The sequence below is a fragment of the Oreochromis aureus genome, linkage group 10 (genome assembly GCF_013358895.1).
Source record: "Oreochromis aureus strain Israel breed Guangdong linkage group 10, ZZ_aureus, whole genome shotgun sequence".
Classification (NCBI taxonomy): domain Eukaryota; kingdom Metazoa; phylum Chordata; class Actinopteri; order Cichliformes; family Cichlidae; genus Oreochromis; species Oreochromis aureus.
Window position 1 is genome coordinate 3,992,996 of NC_052951.1, and position 12,710 is coordinate 4,005,705.

Consider the following 12,710-nt stretch of genomic DNA (forward strand, 5'->3'; position numbering starts at 1 on the left):
AACCTGCCAACATAATGGTTGTGAATCGCCATGAGTCTCCCATCAAAGTCAAACTTATAGACTTTGGCCTCGCATGTCGCGCTTCTGCAGTGATTCCTGGTGACCGTGTGGGGACGGTTGGTTATTGTGCACCCGAGGTTATGCTTGGCATTCCATATGATGAAGCAATTGACATGTGGGCTCTGGGGCTGGTAGCTGTGGAGCTTGCTACAGGGGTGCCTCTCTATCCTGGGGAAGACGATTATGATGTTTTGAAATTCATAATTGAAACTCAGGGTCAGCTACCAGATCATCTTCTAGAGTCTGGCTTGTACACTGATTGCTATTTCATCGAAGATAACTACTACGAACAGCGCTGGACATTTAAGACCAAAGAACAATTTCAATACGAGACAAATTATCAATCCAAGGAAACTCGATATATAAAACTTAAGCGTCTCGATGACCTCGAACAACTACTGAAGGTAAGGCGAGGACCTGAAAATGGCCAACCATTATTTGTCAGGCTAATCAAACAGATGTTGGCCTTGGATGCAAATCAGCGCATAACACCCTCGGAGGTTCTGAAGCATCCCTTTTTTCAACCCTGGCCTCTCAAGGAGACCATCCTGCACTGACATGAATAGCACAGGGGTATGAAACCTTGTGCTTTCTCAGCAATCATCTGATTGTTTGGGTTGCCACAACTCTAGGGAAGCTAGCAATTCTTTTGAAAAAAAGCCCAAAATAATAACAACAACAAAAACAACCAATGAATATGGTCTTAAACTTAGGCACAATTTGGCTTAAATTCCATTGATTAATCTCATGGAGCAGCAGTCAACTTACCATCACATCAGTCCTTCAATCAGACCTACAACAACTGTCTTCCTTCTCTCACCCCAACCGGTCGCAGCAGATGGCCGCCCCTCCCTGAGCCTGGTTCTGCTGGAGGTCTCTTCCTGTTAAAAGGGAGTTTTTCCTCCCCACTATCGCCAACGTGCTTGCTCATAGGGGGTCATATGATTGTTGGGTTCTCTGTATGTATTATTGTAGGGTCTACCTTACAATAATACATACGGGGGTCATATGATTGTTGGGTTCTCTGTATGTATTATTGTAGGGTCTACCTTACAATAATACATACGGGGTCATATGATTGTTGTTTTCTGTATGTATTATTGTAGGGTCTACCTTACAATAATACATACAGCCTTGAAGTGACTGGTGGTGTGATTTGCTGCTATATCAATAAAATTGAATTGAATTGAATTCAAGATGAATTCGGAACTAATTGGAAATAAATTGGATATTAATTAATTAATTTGAGCATTGTTGTTTGTAATTCTTTATAAATATATATAAATATAGTGCTACTCTTCTGCTGTTTAAATTGCTACTGTTTAAAACTGACTCGTTTATTCATACACTCGAGCATAAAAACACACACACACACACACACACACACACACACTGTACAGTACCAGTCAGTGCTTACATACTAGTTCTTTCCCCTACTTTTTCATGCTCACTGGTACAAATGCCTGTTACTAGAGCTAAATGCTATCAATGTACTCTCACAGTTATCGAACTGTACAAATGCATACAAAATAACGCTCATGTAAACATAACTGTGCACTAGTTTGCCCTTATTGCTGCAGTGTGTTTCAAATCACTTTGAATAAAGCTCAGCTTCTCTCAAGCTCTCTCTCTGCTCTCTCTCTTACACACACACACACATACACAGTATGTAACGTTTCAGCATCTTGTCTTGTAAGCTTTTAACTTTCTTCTGTCCAGCAATGCATATTCCAAACTTAAAGTCTGAATTGCTCCTCCTCTTTCTAGGTTCTAACAATATCTCTTCTTAAGATCTTGATTAAGACCAGAGTAAACTAAATGGATGAATGGAAACTAGGAACAATGTTCAGAGAGTAAAGTATCTCTTATTTTAAGTCTCATCTATTTAAACGACGTGGTGTCTGTTTTGTAAATCATCAACCTTTTACAGCTGAGAGGAAACAGTCAGCTGGAGGCTTCAGAAAGAGTCATCCCTAGAGCTGCAACCATAGCTGGACTGGCCATTGGGCATACGGGGCATTCGCCCGGTGGGCCGATGGTTTTTTGTTTGTTAGTTTTTTTGTAACGGTATAAACAATGAAAAATGGTGGATTGGCCAATTGGTCATGATCGACTCTGGGCTGGACCAATTACAGCCGATGAGGTCGAACTTTAAAGTTCCGTATTTAGGTGTAAAGGAACGTGATTTGTCCCGAACTTCAGCAAAACTAATAAAAAAAAAGACACAAAGCTGGAGTTCAGCCCGGGCATTTTGACTAGAGACTGGCCCACCAGGTATTAAGGGAAAAACCATAAAGCCTTTGAATGAAAACAAACGTCGTTGTGACAGTGATGTACACTGTCTTGTTGGTATATATGTATCAATCTAGAACTTAACTTAAACCTACACCATCCTCCCTATTCTGGTATTCTAAACAGTACTTAGCCGAAACCCAAAGACTGCTTGGTTTACCTCCTGAACTATCTACAACATATCGTGGAAACTTGAAATTAAGACAGAGAAGACTAGAGGTGAGACATGACCATTACTGAATATTAAAAATAATACATGACAGATTTAGTGATATTTTCATAAACTATTTATTTACTACATCAATAAACAGCATGGCAGGGCAAAATATTTTTTCTAACATGGCAACCTTTAAAAAGTGAAAGGAGACAGAAAGAAAGGTGAGAAAGAATAAAACTTCCTCACTCAAAACTTACCATCAAAACTTAATTTTGATGGTATTTTACACACAGTACTGGTACAGTATCTAGAAAATGTGGGAAAATACTGGCATCATATACAGTACTTACTCCTGAAGAAATTATGTTGGGACCCTGAAAAAAATTACTATGTACAATAATGGATTTCTATACATTTGACATCAGATGAAAACTTTGGTTGTATGATTCAGATAATTATTTGTTAAAAGCTAGAAATTTTAAATGAGATTAAGAAAGAAACGTGTTTTTTGTGCCCCCCTTTCCCTGTTAATGCCCTACCTGGCCCCCTGGCAAAACTTTGCAAGACCCGCCCCTGCACAGTTACCAGCTGTCAGCTACTTAGAAAAGGATCCTGCTGTTATTTGTCTCCCAGAAACAGTTCATAACTTCCCGTCAACCCTTCATCCCTCCAGCAAACATCAGCTGATACTAGAAATTAATATTAAATAAATTCTAACAACAGCTCATCAAATTTAAAGGTGCTTCTGTTGTTTAACGCGACCTCCGCTGGTTTGCTCTTTCTGACGCAGAGAGAAAAGCCGATCAGCTGATCATTGATCATTGATCAGCTGATCAGGACAAATCGCGTTGCTTTTCACCTCAACTTTAAAGTTCGACCTCCTCGGCTGTAATTGGTCCAGCCCAATCCATGATGACCAACTGGCCAATACACCACTATTCATTTATACCGTTGAAAAAAAAAAGAAAGAAAGAAAACCCCATTGGCCCATAAAAACAAAAAATCACGAGCGGCCCACCGGGCAAATGCCCAGTATGCCCGATGGCCAGTCCAGCTATGGGCCCAGGGTAACAATGACCGCCCCTGGGGTTTTGTGACATGTGGACATATGGAAGGTTTGTGTGAAGTAGTATTTTGATTTTGATTTGATATACCTTTATTAGTCCCACAAGGGGAAATGTCATAAGGCTGCCGACCTATTGCACGCAATGGCGGCGCCATCCTACCCTCCGACCATACATACATTACACAAAAACATCACATGGGGAAGACAGGTCAGAGAGGTATAACAATGGAAAATGCACCACATGAGGAAAGATAAGGAGAAAAAAAATAACTCCTCCCAGACTGAGCTCCAACAGGGAGATCAGTTTGAGAACAGAAAAAAAACACCTGCACATAGCACATGAAAAAAAAAGCACCTTGAGCAGAATCAGCCCATTTACCATAACTGCAGTCAAGTGTTTGGAATAACAATGAGTCATTATTCAGTATATGTTATCGTCAGTGGCCATTTTCTTTATTATTAGAAGTATAAAGCAATGTTGACTTTGAATGGAGAGACCAGCCTCTCTCACTTGTCTGCTGTGACTCTCCTTCCTTTGGGCTAATTTTCTCCCAAACCCTTTGCCCTACAAACGGATGCTTTTCACTGTACCTTCTATGGTTTTTCAAGTACTTTCAAAAATGTCACAAAAAAATTCTCTCAAATCCCTCCCTATTTATGTGTATTGGAGAGGTGGAGTGAGGTTAGAGTGAGACATGCTGAAAACCTTGCCTAAAATAATTCTCTTTAACCTGCTGCTGTGACCACAATTTTCACCCTACGGCCTTCATTTTACCCTCAAAATGTAGCTTCGCTTGCCTACAGATGTATACATTGTTAACTTGAAGCCATTTGCATCATGTGCTTCTACTCACTCCCTGTTCAATTTTTCCAACCGGTTTTGGAGAGAAAGAAAATAACCTCAGATTTTAACTCAAGCTCCTGACCTCGGTTTAAACACCACACACACCAAAATCCGCACATGTGAAGAGCAACTTGTCTGGATGCTCACAGTTTTTAAAGCACATCAATATCACATTCGGTTCTCATTTTATAAGGCATTTTGTGAGTGGAGTGCAATGCACTTGTCTCACTGGCATGACAGAGAAAACGCCTCCCTCATTTGAATATCATTTGTGGATTTGTTGGCCTGTGTCTGGCCATAGTCCCGCTCCCTCCTCCTAACGGTCTGTTCATGCTGTTTGAGATGTTTCAGAATGACCTTCATCGGCTTTAAGTCTATTTATACTAGGCCACTCAAAAACATCCATTTTGTTTTTGTTTCTTTCAGCTATTCAGAGGTGGAGTTCTTGGTATGATTCACATCGTTGTCCTGCTGCATAGCGCAAGTGTGTTTGAGCTTCAGGGCACAAACAGATGGCCAGACACTGTCTGTCAGGATTTGATGTTAGACAGAAGAATTCATGTTTCCATCAATTATGTCCAAAGTAGCCCCAGACCATCAAAGTACAACCACCGTGTTTGAGATTTGATGTTCTTTTTCTGAAATGCTGAATTTTTTCTTTTCTTTTCTTTTCTTTTGTAAAAGAAAGGCACCACAAAACAGATGAATCTTTTGTATCTCTCCTTAGCACAAGGGGTTAGCAGACTCTCCAGTCCATTACTGAGCCCAGCACCAGAGGTTTGACATCAATGAGCCAACTCATCAGAAAGCACGAGCCCCTCCACATCAGAGCTTTCTTTTATAGCTCACCACAACACACAGCAAAGTGCAGACCCTCCAACTGCCCCTCAGATGCCCTTAGCTGAAGTGGTGGGCCCCAGTTAATCTGAGCCTCGACTACTTTTGACCTTGGTCAGAAACTCAGATTAAAGAGGTCATGACCTTTACAAGTTTTTTACCACACAAAAACTTCTGGTAAACATCCTACATGAGATGTCTGCAGATAAGATCATGAGTGGACATAGAGAGAGGCCATAACAGCCCCGTGTAAGGTCAGACAACAAGTCATTCATGTTGAAAACAACCTCAGGGCGAGAAAGAAGGAGGAGGAGAAAATGGGAAAAAAAGCTCTACATAGTTGCTCTGACCATGTACCAATGTTTCCAAGCTACTGTGACTGAATCAAGTTCCTGCCAGAGGAGGAGATGGCTCCAGAGTAGAGCAGTATGACCAAGACACCTGTCTCAAGTGCTATCAGAGGGAACATTGTTTGTGCTACAGACTGCTGTCTAGCAGTCTGAAGCACTAGTGTTGATGAACGTGGTGAGACAGCCTGAGGCTGAGGGAAGGCACAGGAGAGATGTGCAGCCTCTCTGACTCAGCAGACGCTCGGGGTCGACGGTGTAACACTTAGAGCACACACAGGATACAAGCTATTCCTCTACACTGATGAGAAATGGAGTTTCCATCTCCGCCGAGCGTTAGTGGTGAGTATGTTTACTCTGGACTGGTGAGGTAAATGTTCTGATGTGTTGTTTGGGTATGAGATTAGTTTCAACCCCTGAAGGCCTCAGAGTAGTTAAGCCCAAAGGGTTTGAGCCGGACATCCGTAGTTTCAGCCCTGATCAGCTGTTATCCATGAGCTGGTAAAATACTGACCTACTTCCGATTGCTTCCCATGATGCACTTCTTCTTCACTTACCTCTTTTCACTCTCTGCGATGACTAGTTATTATTAATCTCTGCCTCTCTTCCACAGAGTCTGTTGTCCTGTGTCCCTCCCCTCATCCCTATCCAGTCACAGCAGAGACTAACCCTAACCCCTGACTCCCTGAGGCTGGCTCTGCTGGAGGTTTCTTCCTGTTAAAAAGGAGTTTTTCATTCCCACTGTAACCAAGTGCAGGGATCATCTGATGGTTGGGGTTTTCTCTGTATTATTGTAGGTATAGGGTCTTTACCTTACAATACAAGTATTTCCCTTGACATGATGGTTGTTGTGATTTGGCGTTATATGAAATAATTTTTTAAACAATATATAGTTTTAGTATTTGTTAGTTTGGAAAACTGTGGGAGCACTCTTAATTACCCAAAGAGAACCCACACAGACACGGGGAGAACACGCTAACTCTACACAAAGATGACACTAACAGCAGTGCCAACATGTTGCCCAATACCTACACTGATTTTCCTAAATCTTGCCGGCGGCATGCACATTCTCTTGTCTTCTGGCACCTTCACTTCCTTCACCTTGTACCACTGATGTCATAGCGCTGTGTGCGTGTGTTGTGTGCGTGTGTTGTGTTTGTGTGCGCGCACCTGTTTGTGCTCAGGGAGCAGAGGTGTGCGCAGTATGTAGAGCATCAACATGTATCTTCTCTCCGAAGGCTGACTCATCCCTATATGTCACGCAAACACACCCTCAAGTCTTGGCATCATTTCTTCTGTGTTTGCTTGTTTTCCTTTCCATCAGTCTGGCAGCAGAAGGTATCACGGAGGTGGATCGGTCTTAAAAAAAGATGCATCACTGGCAGGCTCACATGGTGAAGAAGTGAGGTAAATGCACAGGTGAGTCACAAGTAAACATGAAATGCTAACTTGTTATTGCTTTTTTTTAAAGTCTGTTGGAGTCTGTTGTTTCCCACAAGACGTGTAACACTAGGCCACAGCGCGTGGTCACTTATACTGTTCATTATATGTTTAACTCTTTCATCCACAAACACGTCCTCAGAGTTTTCTGCCATTTCTGCCACAAAAGTACAAAGCAGATAAATATTTGGTTTGTTTTCATAACGAATAATAGCAACACTGATTGTTCATTTCCATTGGTAGAATATTCAATGATCATTTTCAGATCGTTTTTATGCAATTTTTGCATCGACAGCACCACATTGTAACATAGTTTTCCAGAGTAATTTGTACGGTGGCCCTGAGAGGTCAAACGCACTCCAATGTAAGAAAACAGCAGCAAACAGAAAATTGACGCTAAACACACAAAACACAATAGAAGTTGAAAATGAAAACTTACAGCAGGAATAGAAAAAAATTCACAATGGAAGTTGATAAAAACACAAAAAACACACAAAGTGTTTTTGAGGAGACATAAATGTTAGAGAACAGCAACAGAAACCAAAACATGCAAAGAATTTCACAGCGACAAAGATGCGAATGTTGTGTGTTTGTATCGCATGCATCATATACTACTGTAGATACATGTTTGCTATTAGCCATTCATGGTTAGCTTGCCACTTCTGCAGCTGTTTCATCAAGTTCGTGTCTCCACAGAAACACTTGTGTTTTGTGAGGTTTTTACCCCTCAGCTGTAAAAGATTGATAGGGTATTGTCGTCACCCTGCAGTGTGGACACCCAAGTTTGTGAATGCGATAAATTAATAACGAGGCAATGAAATTAGATATTCTTACCATAGATGCATCTACTAAAGCTCTTGGACTAGTACCAGGAATAATACCATTGATATTATCTATTAGAAGGCTGAGGGGGCTGCCAGTATTTTTTATGGCGGGGTTTTGTGAGTTTTGCTGTGTCCTTTTGTTGTTTACAGTTGTCTGTCGACAACACAAAAACTACTAAACTAAAATTTTATGAACATAGGCAAAAACAGAACCCATAACAATATAAAGCATTGACCTTAGCAGAGGATGTGCTGTCCCAGGCTTTGGCAAGATGAAAATCTATTTCGATCATCGCTCTTTTGAACAGCACTTTTATTTGCCTATCCGGATAATGACTTTCTGTGATTTTGATTCTGTAACGGATCAGTGACAAGCTGTGGTAAAGACTATCAGCCCACTTTCACTTGGTAGTCTCTTGAGGACCCAGACAAGTAGGTACCCTGGCAATGAGTTAAGCAAAGATCCGCATTTGTGCCAAAAAGGGAGGAGGAAGAGACATGCCGTCATCGAGTGCTATCAGCCACACTCGTCTCTCACTGGTGACTCAAGGTTTTCCAGTGATTCACGTCTGCACAGAAGCTGAACGACAGGCTCAAAGTGTAGTGACTCTCCCCCTTTTTCTCACCACCTATATCCTCCTCTTCCTATTATTTCACTCTCCATTCATCTCTTTGTCCACATTCCCTTTCCTTCCTGTCTGCTAATTGTTGCTGCACCACACCATTTATTTCTCCACCGAGCCCACAGTAGTTCTCCCCAGGCCACCAATTTTCAGCAGCGTCTCGAGGCTCCTGTTGGGAGACCTCCAGGACGTTCAAAAAAAACAGCCCTGAACACACCCAGCTGTACCTGCAGGCCGGTGCAGCCCAAAAGGGGATTTCACCTTGCTGATGACGGGGAACACTCTTCCTTCCTGAACCCATATAAATCTGTCGGTGGGCTTCGTCCTATGGTCTAACATTAAAGCTGTTTTCCATGATATGCTGCTCAGCAGGGGAGGGAAAGCTGTTATTGACTAATATGAGCCGGTATAGAAGGATGACTTGTGGTTACTATTCACTGTTTCTGATTTCAAAGAAGATCAGCTGACCTCTCAGTGTTTGAACTGAAAGGTACAATATAAGAAGCTAATTCTTTTCAAGAGGCAGTGCATACAGTTTTCACCCAGTATTGCCTGATTTTTATGTGCTTTTGTTGCTTCGCCATTCTTGCCTTCTACTCGTGTTTTTATTGTGCTGTGAGTAAATAACACAGTGAGTTCTCTCCTCCAAGAAGAATGGCAAGAATGGGCTTGTACGGACGTTTCTCATCTGAGTGAAGGACCTCTGTCATCTCACACTCTGAATGGCAGAGGCTAGCAGCCTTAGGCTGTAATCAAACACACTCCCACAGGCATGCATGCACACACTGATGCACACACTTAATGCAAGCTTTGTGTTAGTGCAGTGTTGTAGCCCTGGGAACCATATGCATTTCCTGTTTTGTTATGAAAGGAGCCATAAAAAGAGTCATATCATTTTAAACATTTAATTTTCAAGCTTAGAAAAAGCAAAGGAAAAGCAGCGTCTTTACAACACAAACAGACTGTAATTTTTTAAAGTCAGAGAATAAATACATTAGCGTGTTGAACTTTGGCACCAGATCTTAGTCACATTTTCTTTCAGAGCACTTTGTACTACTTGAAAGCTAGCACGCTGTATGCATAGTTACATAGCACTGTTTTTTACGCTAGTCTGTCTGTTTTGATTACCGACACACCCATTTTTATTATCTTACATTTACTAATGCAACTCCAATAATTCATCCTTTGCAGAAGGCCAAAAAAGGGGACAATTTAGCACAGCAAAAATATAATGATGTGAATTATCTCCTGTAGATCGCAAAACATTCTTTAGAATTAACATTTTCAAATTGAACAGCAAAACAAAATATCTAACATATGTAACATTCTGCAGTCTAGATTGCCATTACTCCTTTATTTATCTGCGTTCAGCTTGCAGGACTGTAGTTTGCTCTACAATGACAGTCTTCCTGTAAGTTTCAATAACAGCAACAGTAAGAGCACAAGGTTACTCCCTCGAACCCTTAAAAAGTCCATCAGGGTTCTTCAGTTTTCAGGACTTCACAGTACTTGTGCAGCTTGTTACAGTATATCAGAGCACAGGGGGAAGCTGCTCTCCGGCTCCTGCAGGTAGCTCACCTGCCATGGAAGTCCCAGAGTAGCAGATGGCTCTGCAAAGGTGTCCATGTATCCCTGAGTGCAGGAGACCCACATCCCCGGCTGGTATCCCAACCCCTCATCCACCTGAGGGTATCTCAGAGGGCTGGGTGGATGATCACAGGGGGTGCCACAGTGTCCGTGCGAGACATAAAACTGTCCCTCAGTGGGATAACAAGGGTAGTGTGGTGATGGGGGACATGATGGCACTGTGTTGTCTATGTAGGCATGAGGTCTGTGCATGTGAGGCGCTGGCTGTGGCTGCATCTGTTGAGAGATGGATGCGTGCCAGGGGATGTAGCTCTGATGCTCCGGACAAGGAACTGTTAACCTGGTCTGCTCAAGCCGTGACGCCCCCATCACTGCAGGTCCCACTGATGACCTGTTGCACTCACGGTGGGTGCAGGGCTTACTGGGTGGATGAGAGCTCAGGAATACTGAGAGAGCAGAGATGCGGTTGATGGCTCGCTGTAGTGTGGCAATCTTGGACAGCCGTTTGCCACTGAGGTCATGGTTCAGGGCAACACGGAGGGCATTGAACGCCTGGTTGTAGTCCATAATGCGTTTTCGCTCGCGGACATTAGCGGCCATTCTTCGAGCTTTTGAGCGAACCGGTCGGTTGCGCTTCTTGGTTTGGCCTTCTTCTGCTTCACTTGGGCTGCTGGTTGAACTCTCGTCTTGGAATGATGCCTTGGGACTTCCTTCATCTTCGCATTGGACCAGCCCGCCAAGTTCAAGCTCTTCCTCAGAGAACTCGGAGCTCGCAACGCTGCTGCAGCTCATTGTGTCGGTAGTGTGCACACCAGACGAGACAACGTAAAATCTTCCTTCTTGTAGTGCAATTGCAGCGAAGATCCTTTGTTGTTAAGATGTGGTCAGCACAACGGGCTGTGAGCGCAGGGTTCCAGCACTCCGCCGCGCGCTCGCTGAGGTGCCTCGGCTTCTTTTGTGGGGCTGTCGGTGTTCGCTGCTGTGCCGACAGCCCGTGTATTCTCCTGCTCTGAGTCCCCTGGTGCTGTGTGATAACTTGTGCCTCAACAAGACAGGTTTACCTGCTTTTTAAAGATCTTGAGGTCACATGGTACACTCACCTGTAAAGAATGATGCACTCTCTCTCCCTCTTCAGGTTTATGGGCACCCTCAAGGCAAATGGCACTGACACGTCCTCCTCCTTCTACTCTGACTCTCCCACACGGGAGAGTTTCAACACTTCTTTGTAAAATAAAAGCGAAATGCTGCAGTTTGGAAATGGAAGTTTGCTTCATACCAGAGTTGTTATAGTTTTGCATTTTCTGATTGTTTTTTATTTCAATTTTGACGTTTTGTTTTCAAGGCAGTTTAGTTTAAGTTTTACTGTTTGAAACTTTTAACTTTGTCTTAGTTTCTACCAGCTTCAGTATTACTCTTAGACTTTAAAATTTTTACTGTATGGAGCATATGTCAGAGGTTATATTTAGGAAAATTAGTACAATAAAAACACAGAACTTTGTGAAAGCAGTTGACTCACAGTCTTGTAGACATGCAGCGTCTCAATAAGCACGTCCATCGATGCCTCATCAGACAAACTGTCATAAAATTTTACCGAACTAATAAATAACTAACTTACTGACAATAAATTCATTTTCCAAGGTCGCAAAATAATTTCAGTTGGTTAAAAATGTTTTCAAGAGTCTAGTTTTTATTTTTACTTTATTTAATTAGTTCAGTATCAACATCCTGGCTCATTTCATTCAGCTGTAATTCACTCTTCTTTAATCACAGGCCTTCAGTCACTCGGTCTTTCACCTTTACAAACAACAGCACGCTCAGTCTGATTGTTCCCCACAATGACTTCTTTCTCTGCCCTGTACAATATGTAATTTTACATTATTTACTAATGAAGGCATATTCATTATTCATTTAAATACATCTTCTATCAAATTAGTCTCACAGACCTTCATGACAAATTGCACATTTACCTCTTATATGCGCTTCCCCTTGTGTCAAGCCTGGGAAGTAAGCAACCTTCTTATCTACCTTGGGTTAGATTCAAGCTTGCAATTAGCCGTCTCTAGAGTGGCGATTCTCCTTCTCTCTGTATCTCTCTGCTCAGGCTTAAGGGCCATGTAATTTAGAGTAGCTTCCCTGGAACTTGTCCTCATAAATCAGGCCTGGGCAGCACTGGAGGACAAGAGCAGAGAGAGCCTGAGACTTCAAAGACAGAGGGGGAAAAAGGGGGCAAATATTTTACAATCAGAACCTGCAATTGGTGCCGGCTTAGGCTATCGATCTTTCAGTCTTTTGTGAGTGAAGATGGGGATCCATTTAAAGTCAGATGCAATGCTGTAATGCAATTTAATATTAAATACGGCAATCTTACTGCAGTTTGCAAAATGATTATAATGTATGATTTATTGTTCGAGGTAATGGACAAAGACAGTGGTTTGTGTCTCGTTTCTGATTCCCTCTTGCTTTTCTTTCCCTGAGTATTTAAATAAAGAACATACATGCTTGTATGTTCAAAGGGGTGGATGTTCCCTCGCTGCAAATTAATACAACACAGTTATTCACAGTTATGCTGTGATGAAATGTTTCTATCATCAGTGGTGTTGTTCCATCCACTGGACATGAAGCCTCAGTGAATA

General features: G+C 42.3%; 1 protein-coding gene across 1 annotated transcript; it reads right to left on the bottom strand.

Annotated features, from left to right (window-relative positions):
- Positions 1–9,405: 9,405 nt before the first annotated feature.
- bhlha9 (basic helix-loop-helix family, member a9) lies at positions 9,406–11,214 on the bottom strand. Its single transcript, XM_031742654.2, has one exon. The coding sequence runs from the start codon at positions 10,867–10,869 to the stop codon at positions 10,012–10,014; it is 858 nt and encodes a 285-aa protein (XP_031598514.1). The 5' UTR covers positions 10,870–11,214; the 3' UTR covers positions 9,406–10,011.
- Between the last annotated feature and the right edge of the window lie 1,496 nt (positions 11,215–12,710).

Coding starts and splice junctions, on each gene's coding strand:
- bhlha9 (XM_031742654.2), bottom strand. CDS start 10,869: ATGAGCTGCAGCAGCGTTGCGAGCTCCGAGTTCTCTGAGGAAGAGCTT.